The following is a 10,741-nucleotide window of genomic DNA, read 5'->3' on the forward strand; positions in this document are numbered from 1 at the left end:
AGGACAAAGTAAAGCGTTTCCATGGTTTTGGGACAGCGGAGGACAGAGACGAGACCCAGCAGGGACAGGTGTGTGTGTGTGTGTGTGAGAGAATTGCCTTTATAGCCTTTGTTTTCAAATAATGCTACACGTAGTTATTTTAACTTGCCATAAAATTATACTTTGCAGGTGTTACAGTTATTATCATGTTATATTAGTTATTGTAATATTGCTTTGCCCAAATGGATGATAAATCATTGGTAGGTCACCGCGTCTTTGTGGCTCAGTGCTGCCGTTTCCTGGCCTGGCCAGCAGAGGGCGGTAGTGTATTAGTTTTCACACTCATTTTTGTTTTGAGCTATATTCAGGTTTTTTTTTTTTTAAATCATTATTTAGCCCACAAATGTGATTAAATACATTCCTTTAATTTAAATGCACATTAACCACATACACACACACACACCATGAGTTTGTCTGATTTTATTTGTTATGAAACTGTTGTAGAAAGTTGTTACAATAGAGCTGTATTTATATTCAGGGGTTTTTAGTGTTCAATTAGCTCTTTTTAATCATTATTTAACCCACAAATGTAATGAAATGCTAACATTTAATTTAAATGTACATTGACCACACACACACACACACACACACACACTATGGGTTTCTTGTCTGATTTTATTTGTTATGAAGTCGTGAGTTCAGAGGGAAAATAAATCAAACTGGACAGAGACAAAATAAACGAATGATTAAAAAGATAAATCGTCCGTTTGTTTCCAAACTTTAGACACAAACTTTTCATTGGACCTTTTTAAAGTGACTCTCTTTGTAAATAATAATAGTTAAGAACCATACTTTCTTTTTTAAATTTCCCTCCTTCGTAACTTTGAAGGCCACGCCCACAAGCAGAAACACTTCAAAAAAAAAAAAAAGATACATTCAACGAGAAAAGGTATAAAAATATACACAAACTAAAAAATCTGCGTTTTTGTTTCTCTCTTGACTTTAAACTCTGTTCCCGACGCTCGTGGCTCAGTCGGTTTTTTTTTTAAACATTTTCTAAACGATACGAAAATCAGTGGTTTATTAATATTATATAGTAGTAAAATGGCTTTTCGTTTCTTTCCTTTTTCTTCAGTGTGTAGCAAAAAGTTTTAGAGGAAAAATCAAAAAAAAAATCTGTTTTTGTCTTACGCCAAAACTTAACGGTGAAAAGTGAATTCAAACATCATCAAAAACAAAATTCTTCTTTTGTTTTTCCTGATCTGGATACTGGCGCTGCATTTTTTCATACAAGAATAACAGCAGAAAAAAAAACACAAACAAAAGAGGAAAGAAAGACAAAAATAGTTGCAAACATGTTTTTAAGCAGCATTTCTTTGTCGCTTTGTGAAGGCTGTTCCTTCTAAAAAAAATAAAAAATTCCCGACAGTCATCCCTTGGAAAGATATGAAAAACCAACAGAAAAGAGCGACCCTGTGCAGAGACGCAGTTTTATTCCTGGGTTTTTTTCCTCTAGTAGCCCGGTGGGTTGTGCAGCTCCTGGTATTTGGGCGGAGCCGTAGTAAAGATGGCCGGCACCGTCATGACCAGGGTGTTGCTCCTGGGGTGACGCATCTGGTGGATCATGATGGATGACAGGGTCATTCCCAGCAGCTGCAGGAAAGAAGGAGGAAAACAGTCCAGTTACGTTTAATTAAACAACGCCGTGTGTGTGTGTGTGTGTGTGTGTGTGTGCGGCGGAGGAGAAACTCACCGCCAGTATGGCCAGAGAGAAGATGATGCCGATGGCGATGTCGAGGATCAGCAGGAAGTAGTACATCAGCATGGGGAAGCAGGGCTGAAAGACCAGGAGGAGGAGGACAGCGTCACGTTTAAGGTCTTTATAATAAATACATGATGTATAGATACACTAGTTTGACTGAAAGTGACAGATTTACTAACCTTGGAGTAGACGTACTTGTTCTTCATCTGGAACAAATTCTGCAAATGATAAAAAAAACAACAAAAAAAACATTAGAAACTAACATGTGACATGTGTGCGTTTAAAGCTGCGTTAGACGACTGCGGCAGACGTGGTAAAAAGTTACGTTAAAATAGAGCTTTAAAAAAGTTGCGGTAAAATAGAGCTTTTAAAAAGTTACGTTAAAATAGAGCTTTTAAAAAAGTTGCGGTAAAATAGAGCTTTTAAAAAGTTACGTTAAAATAGAGCTTTTAAAAAGTTGCGGTAAAATAGAGCTTTAAAAAAGTTAGGTTAAAATAGAGCTTTAAAAAAGTTGCGGTAAAATAGAGCTTTAAAAAAGTTACGTTAAAATAGAGCTTTTAAAAAGTTGCGGTAAAATAGAGCTTTTGAAAAGTTGCGTTAAAATAGAGCTTTTAAAAAGTTGCGGAAAAATAGAGCTTTTAAAAAGTTGCGGTACAATAGAGCTTCTAAAAAGTTACGTTAAAATAGAGCTTTTAAAAAGTTGCGTTGACTTAGAACTTTAAGAAAGTTGCGGTAAAATAGAGTTGTTAGAAAGTTCAGTTAAAATTAAGGGGATAAAATTTGACAAAAATATGTGTTTTACTGTTTACTGTTGTTTTGTTTGTTAGTTAGTTTGTACTATGGGATGCTCACAATGTAGGAGATGGCCTCACACTCTCCCTCCTCCTGCTCCATTCGATTGCACACACACGAGTCAGGGATTTCACCTTCCCAGTCTTTGTAGCTGAACAGACCACAGCAGTGCATCTGTAAACAACAACAACAACAACAACAACAACAACAACATTAACAAACAGCTAGGCCAGTGATTAACGATCAGTGGTTCGAACACTTTTAACTTATAAAACACTGTGTGTGTGTGAGAAAGTTTCACTGTGATTCAAAACAGGAAATAAAAAGGGCAGAAAGTAGGACAGACGGGTGTATATGAGTGTGTGTGTGTGTGTGTGTGACACCTCCTGTGCGCTGTGGTTTAACCTCTCTGTTAAAGCACAGAGAGGTTAAACAAGAGAGGTTTATTGTCTCCTCAGACTCATTTGCATGTCCTCATAGCAACGCGCCTGTGGCACGGCGAGCCAATCAGACGCGAGGGACGCACCTGAGCCGCTCTCTGGGGAATTGCGGCCATGGAAACGAGTCTGGTGACAATCCTTGTGACGGCACAGAGCCACGGTCACATGACAGTGTTTGGTTTTATCATTTAAGTAGATCATGAGAACAACTTTGTTCAATTGTTTGTCTTCCTGGACATTTGTGTACATAAAACCTTGTCTGTGTCTTACGTGAGTCTGCAGAGTGTCCGCCATGTCCTTCACATCCTCCGTGGCCTTGTCCAGGGGCACCATGCTGCGGAACTTGTCCTCCAGAACACGCTCCACCTGCATGCACACACACACAAACGTGTTTTTTTTTTAACTAGGTAAAACAGGAAACATCTGGAACTTAACTGCTCATTTTATTTTTGAAACAATCTCCTATTTGCTTATAGAAACCTGAGGTCGTGCGACGGCCGCTGGGACTCCAAGTCTCAGCATCGCCAGACTGCCAATCACCATACACACCAGGAACTACACACACAAAAAATCCACAGTTACACAATGTTGCACAAAATTTCACAATAAAACGTGTCCTAATCGGTGATTTTATATATACAAATGTACATAGAGAAGTTTCTAGGACACAAACTATGATGAAACAACTCAAACATTTACCGTCAGTGTTTACTTTCACTTCCACGATGTGAAACGGACTATAAAAACTAACATTTTACACTTTTTCAACAATATATTAACACAAACTCAGGTTTTATTGTCCATCCCCCCGACACCGTTACAAGTGATGTCACATTCTATCGTTATCATGTGAAAACCTGAAATCTTAACTCCAAACAAAAATAGAAAAAATAGAAAGAAAAAAAATAGATTTGTAAACGAGTGAAATATTGCGATATTTCTTTTTAGCATATCATTTTCTGTTGACAAGATATCAATTGTCTTTTCAGTCCACTAGATGGCGCCAAATTCTCACTGGAGCTGTTGAGTTTATTGCAATGTATGTTTTTGCAAATACTCGTGATAATATCGTATCATAATATATCGTGATAATATATTGTGATAATATTGTAATGTGGCTTAAATATTGTGATAACATCGCATTGTGATAATATATTGTGACTTAAATATTGTGATAATTTTGTATTGTGACTTAAATATCGTAGATATACGAGATAATATCGTATCAATAATTAAATATCGTGATATCGTATTGTGACTTAAATATCGTGATATATCGCTAGTTATAGCTGTTATGGGACGATGTGTAAATGTTTATGTCAAAACTATTCGGGAGAAAATTGCGATTTACGATATTATTGTGATAATTGTAAAAAAAAAAATAATAATAATCCTTAACCTTAAACAGACACGATGTTTACATGTGGAAAAACAAAAATCTTAAATTTAAATGTTATACCAGGGCATCTTTTCTTAGCCTGATTTTAAGGTTGTGCTCATGTGTCACATGACCATGTTCACTCACCACAATCAGAGCTGCTTTGCTCTCCCTGTGAGCTCCGTACGCTCCCACGCCTGCGATCACCAGGGTCACGATGCCCACGCCGTAGAGGATGGCGAGGCCAGTGACGCGACCTTCCATCTGGAGGAGAAAGAAGACGAGATAAATGTACGTATTTTTTAAAAATGTTTTCTACTTAAACAGTTGAAAGAAATTTGTTTGTTTATTTCTCGTACCTCTTCTGCTCCATGAAGGCCGGTGAGGACCTGAGACAGAATGGTAAGCAGGATGATGACTCCGCCCACGACCTGAAACAGATTAGTCATTGGTTAAAATCAAAACTATGCCAAAAACAACGGGCCAAACAACTCCAAAAAAGGTGTGACCTAAAGGTTTTAACAATTTCTCAGTTATTTTTGTAAAAATGTTAATTATTCACACGTCTAATTGACTTTGTCCCCGACAACTCGTATTGTGATTTAAATGTCGTAATATTATCACATCGTGATTCAAATGTCGTAATATTATCGTACCATGATGATATAGCATCGTGATTTATCACTATTGTGGTATTTATGTCTTAGTGAAAGAAAATTTGAATTGTTCAGGTTTTTGCGAATTTAATGAATGAAAATGTTGATTGTTTAAACCATAAGGTTTTACAGAAATGGTTCAACTAAAAATTCATTTTGGTATCTTTTTTTAGTTAAATCCGTGCGGTGCACCTGTAGAACTAAAATGGAGTTTAGAAAGAGGAAATAAAAAAAAAAACCTAGTCATGGTCATTTTTTCACACACACACACACACACACACAGGGTACCGGTCTTAACCACTGAGCCACTCCACGCCCGACTTCAGTGGAAAAGTACAAAACAAAAACCTGCTGCTTGTTTTTTTTTTTATTGAATTGTGGTTTTCTTTTTGTTTTCCTACAGAAGTAAAACCAGCAGAGGATAAAGAAAAAACTAATCTTAATCTGCATCTTAAAACAACAATAATCTGTCAATTCTAGCGTTAAAAGGTTTATTTTAACATGTATTTATTTATTCATTTAACTGGGTTTTTTTTTAACATTTATCACAAGTAATCAAATAGTAATTTACAACGTGTTCTTCAAATGGCAAAGCTAGTAATGACATTTTAATTTGTAAGTTAATCGTTTTAACGATTGTTTCTTTAGTTTATAATACTTTATTAATCATATCTTCACTCAAAACTTTTTATTTACAAAAAAAAATCTTCACAATTTTGAGGTTGTTTTTTAACAGCAGTGGCGTTTTTAATGAGCGATTACGTATTTCACGCATGACGCACTTTTTTTAACACGGGACTTTTACACCAACAACTAAAAAAACAAAAACAAAAATTATAACTTTTTTCTCACTAAATAACAACAACAATAACATACATGAGCGATGAATACGTGAATAAGAAAAAGTAAGTTGTTGTTTTTTTCTCCAACTCGGTGTCCCGGGAACTACGCACTTTAGATTGGTGGAGGAGTCACCGCAGCCGCCATTGTGACTGGAAACGCTCATTTCACTCACCGCGAAGAAGATGTTGAAGATGGTGAAGACGCGTTTGAGGCACGTGTTGACCTGAGCCATGTTTACAGGTAGCGACAACAAACAAATTTAATAAAAAAAAAAAACACAAGTAAACTTTCTCAGTGGCTTTGTTGGGGGTTTGTGGTCCGACTGCTGCGGCGAAAGTGAGCTAAGGGAAGGTGAAGTGGGGTGGTTTTACTCGGCGGAGGAGCCCGGGGAGGGCGGTGTTCCAACAACTGATTAAACACAGACAGGCGGTGGTGGAGGGAGGTCATTTCGGGGAAGGTGCGGCCTTTCACTCTCGCAGGCCGCGCCCACCTATAAACCCCCCCACTGTTGATGTTTAGCAGCCGAAGCCACGCCTCCCACCACCCTCCATGGTCGCGACCCAAATTTGGTAGACTCACTTCCGTGTGTGCGTCGAGCTCCTTTGACCTTGTTCCGGGAACGACACTGGAACAATTCCACCGTTGTCTTGCGTGAGAGGGGCGGGGCGGGGCGGGGATATGTCCCGACACGAGCCTGTGCTGTGAAAGGAAACACCGGTAAGAGAGGAAAAGTCGATTTAGGTGAAGTGTTCTTTTTCAGGAGTAAATGTAAGGAAAATACACTTATTTTCCCTCAAAAACACTCCAAAATATAATCATTTAACTCAACTCAAGTTGTTTAAAGTTAATTAAAGTGTGTTAAAGCAGCTTCAACACTCATTTATGAGCAATAACCGTCTCAGACTTAAGACACATGGCTGTAATACACGTGACACGTTTTAAAGGAGAATATCCTTCACTACAACCTTCCATTCCAAGAGTCTTGTTCTAAACTATGTGGCCTTCAGTTGGCATCAAAACATGTTTAGTCCTTTATGGGCTGTTGTAATAATAACATTGAGCTGTGAACTGATATACACAGAAAAAGATAATTATTTTTCATCTTATATTTTCTATAAGATTAAATAACACTCTTTTTGGTCTGTAGTCGTCTCTCTATGGTCTTTTATGGTCTCTGTTGTTGTCTGACTAAAAGCGAGCTAGCCTTAGTCAGACTAAGACAATAATTTGGTTTTCTAAAGGTGATGTGTGTACACATGTAATTCTTAAACTCTGTTTACCCACGTAAAGTTAGACTTTAAGACTTTTAAATACATGACCGGATGTTTTTGCTTGTTATTAGCACAGCTTTCTGGGGTTTTTTGGCATGTTTTTCCACCGCTTTACGGCACATTTCGGTCTACAAGTGGCTAAATTTACACGTTTACTAGTTTTAAATAATTCAGCCAAGCAACATTAGCCTACCCCTTTTGCAGGTTCTTTTTCTTAAAAACAAGAAAATTCAAAGAACCAATCTAAGAATATTTGGCTTATTGTGATGGGTATATTTAATAACCAAAGGTCAGAATCATCACGAGACAGCTTCTATTATCAGCCACCAACAATTCACGCTCGCCCACACCCAAGCTCCGGCACCCTCAGAGTAAAGTGATAGCAGCAGAAGCAGCAGTGATGGTTTTGTTCTCTGCTCTTCTTCACATGAAGCAGGAACCAGTTTAGCGAGTCTTCGGCGAGTGCTCATTGTCAACACTACCAGTGTTAAAGGGATAACGCGCTGTCTTTGAGGTGGTTTTGTGTGACACACTGACGCCAGCGGGTGCACTCGCAGAGTGTGGAACCAGCAGCAAGAGACGTCGACGCTCGCCCTCCCCTGAAAACATGGCTGCTAAGTCAATCTAACACGTTAGTCTGGCTAAAATCGAGCTAGTCTTAGTCAGACTAATGTACCTGGATATTAAGATTTAGTTGGACTAAGACAATAATTTGGACTAACCAATAATTAGTTTTTCTTAATATCATGTAAAGACATTAGTCTGGCTAAAATCGAGCTAGTCTTAGTCGGACTAATGTACCTGCATATTAAGATTTAGTTGGACTAAGACAATAATTTGGACTAACCAATAATTTGTTTTTCTTAATATCATGTAAAGACATTAGTCTGACTAATATCGAGCTAGTCTTAGTCGGACTAACATACCCGAATAGTCTGATTACTCCTGAGAACCAGCAGCAAGAGACGTCGACTCTCAACCTTCACTGAAAACATGGCTGCTAAGTCAAGTTTAAGACGCCTTAAATTGGCTTTAACACGTTAGTCTGACTAAACTTGAACTAGTCTTAGTCAGACTAACATACCTGGAAGTTTTAATACCACACACAAGTTTTAATGCCACACACATTGTCACACACACACACACACACACCACAATCTGTGATGGTGAATTTCAACACACAAACCATGAGCAGGAGTGGTTGTTTTAACTTGTTACTGGTAATTAATTTCAATTTAACTTAAAGTGAGATTATGTTTCTTGTGCAAGACTTGTTTGCCTAAGATTATTTTTCTTTTAAGGCAAAAAAAATGAGCAAAATTTCCCAGAAACAATTCTTATTTTACTTTCTTGAAAACCAATGTTTGTTTGCAGTTTGTGCATGTTACCAAACATTTGTACATTACAGCCAATGTCCACATCAAATGTGGTATTAAAAACCTTCCCAATCTTGACAAAACTGGGGAATTCCCTACACTTAACCCTGGATATGAACTTCAATGGACTGTCCACAGTTTTCTTTTTGTAGTTCTTAATTTTATGGGTCAAACTGTTTTGTTTTTATTACTAGGCTGGAGAGAGGAGGCAATAAATGGCTCTGGACTAGAATATGGCAACCAAATTTGCAGCACATCCACGGGCAGCTTGTTTCAGAAAAAGAGGAACTTGGTAACGCATTTCCCTCTGGTGATTTCGATTGTGGGAAGTTTTTATATATGAGACACTTGTCAGTCTTTTCAGCCGGTGACACATACTAGGGCTGGTGTTATTTGTTCTTTTCCGAAATTGTGATATGGTGATACGTCACACTACGACGTTACACACGTGGCCCGCGAGCCGCCACTTTGACACCTCTGGTACAGATTTGGGGCTAGAAACACTTGAAGCACAACTGGTTGTCAGTTATTTTTATGTCATTTATCAGCTGAATAAGAGTCAACTGATTATCTGACAAATTAGTACATTACATGTCATTTAGCAGACGCTTTTATCCAACCAGTACGTGGTTGAGTATGCGGCGGTGAACTCATCTTCAAGACTGGAAAAGAGGAAGGGGAGTTAGAGGAAGCATAAATGACACAGTACAGATGTGTGACTTTTGTACTTGAGTACAGCAACAAAGTATTTGTACTTTGTTACATTACAGCCCTGAAGTTTGGTAAATTTCTGTCACCGTTTTATGAACTGAGCTTCAGTGTTTGACTGTAGACTGTTATGTGTTTGTGGAGGGAGGTGAAAAGTGACCTGTTTCAGTCAAGAAAGTGTGGTTAGGTTATTGTTAGTGTTGGGCATGAACTAGTTATGGTTATGGTTAGTGATAATAAGGCTTTGTTTGTGGTCTGTTGTGAAGAATCGCTGCACAAACCTTTGAATGTGTGTCTTTGTGAGGACCAAAAAAAACACATTTTGGGAAAGTGAGGACATTTTTGTCTGGTCCTCAGCTTTTGAGGATTAAAACATGGAGTGTGTGTGTGTGTGTGTGTGTGTGTGTGTGTGTGTGTGTGTGAAGTGAATCTGATGCTCAGTGACTCGCTGCAGAGGAATGTGGTCGATGAGGCTCCGTGGTTTACAGGAAGTGACCCGTTTTTTCAGAAACACTCTCAAATCTCAGACTTTGTTTTCTCGTTCTCCTCAGGTCCAGTAAACACCACCAGTGACGGCGAGTTCAGGACAGTGGATTTCATAATGTTCATAAGATCCTTCAAAGTACTTTACAAACTACTGTGTTCTGTGAAGTACTTTCAACTGGACAGTACTTTTCTTTTCTTACTGCAGTACCTTAACATAAAAGACGCGTCCGCGTTATTAAAGTCAACACGTGGACGTTCAGCCCTGAAGAACACAACATTTATTTGTGTTTCAACGCAATGTAAACACTGTTTAACCTTCACAGTTGTGATGTGTTCCTGTTCCTGTGTCTGGAGCTGAACAGAGGAGAAGTTAACACCCCCTGCTGTGTGCAGTGTTTATTACACCCACAGTTCAGTTATTCTTCTTTTTTATAACGTAATTAAGTTGTTGAGTCATAAAAAACAAAGAGCCTTTATTAAGTTAAAAGTTCCTCAACACAGTTCAAAGTCCCTTAAATTCAGTTAAAAGTTCCTCAACATAGTGTAAAGCTCCTTAAATTCATTTAAAAGTTCCTCAAAATAGTTCTTAGTTCCTTAAATTTGCAGTTCAAAGTTCCCAAAATGTCCTTAAATCACATTCAAATATCCTTAAATGCACATTTAAAAGATTGTTAATTGTGATTATCAAAACACCTTAAAATGACCTTATAAAACAATTTAAAACATCTTTTAAAAATCTCCATAAAAACACCATAAATGAGATGTCTACACCTTTATGAAGGGACCTCTAAAAGGGGCAGAAGCTCTCAACAGAACACATGGCTGAGTGATGCACTGTGTCCATTTCACCAGCAGAGGGCGCTCATACCACGTACAATCTATATGATCGCCACTGTCATCAGCATGTGAAGTTTAAGGCAAGAGGGAAGAAAAATCCCAAGAAACAAAGTCATGTTTATGAAGAAAATTAAGAAGATGCAGATTAATGCTGAAAAGTCAGGTAGCTATAACAACCACACAGTTGATTTTGAGTATTTAGGTACACCTGGA

At 38.0% G+C, this 10,741-nt stretch overlaps 1 protein-coding gene across 1 annotated transcript; it reads right to left on the reverse strand.

Annotated features, from left to right (window-relative positions):
- Window positions 1–636: 636 nt before the first annotated feature.
- On the reverse strand, window positions 637–6,234 carry LOC131456616 (tetraspanin-8-like). The gene is made up of 9 exons (XM_058625099.1): window positions 6,023–6,234; window positions 4,711–4,782; window positions 4,499–4,615; window positions 3,454–3,528; window positions 3,244–3,339; window positions 2,594–2,707; window positions 1,921–1,959; window positions 1,733–1,816; window positions 637–1,632 (listed from the first exon to the last, which is right to left on the reverse strand). The coding sequence occupies exons 1-9, from the start codon at window positions 6,080–6,082 to the stop codon at window positions 1,492–1,494; spliced, it is 798 nt and encodes a 265-aa protein (XP_058481082.1). The 5' UTR covers window positions 6,083–6,234; the 3' UTR covers window positions 637–1,491.
- Between the last annotated feature and the right edge of the window lie 4,507 nt (window positions 6,235–10,741).

The sequence above is a fragment of the Solea solea genome, chromosome 3 (genome assembly GCF_958295425.1).
Source record: "Solea solea chromosome 3, fSolSol10.1, whole genome shotgun sequence".
In the NCBI taxonomy this organism is placed as follows: Eukaryota; Metazoa; Chordata; class Actinopteri; order Pleuronectiformes; family Soleidae; genus Solea; species Solea solea.

Bases quoted from the DNA above. Each gene is read 5' to 3' on its own strand.
- LOC131456616 (XM_058625099.1), bottom strand. From the start codon at position 6,082: ATGGCTCAGGTCAACACGTGCCTCAAACGCGTCTTCACCATCTTCAAC. The intron at 2,708-3,243 runs GTAAGACACAGA...TGTTGTTTACAG, and splicing joins CGGACACTCTGCAGACTCAC to ATGCACTGCTGTGGTCTGTT. The intron at 1,817-1,920 runs GTTAGTAAATCT...CTGGTCTTTCAG, and splicing joins ACAAGTACGTCTACTCCAAG to CCCTGCTTCCCCATGCTGAT.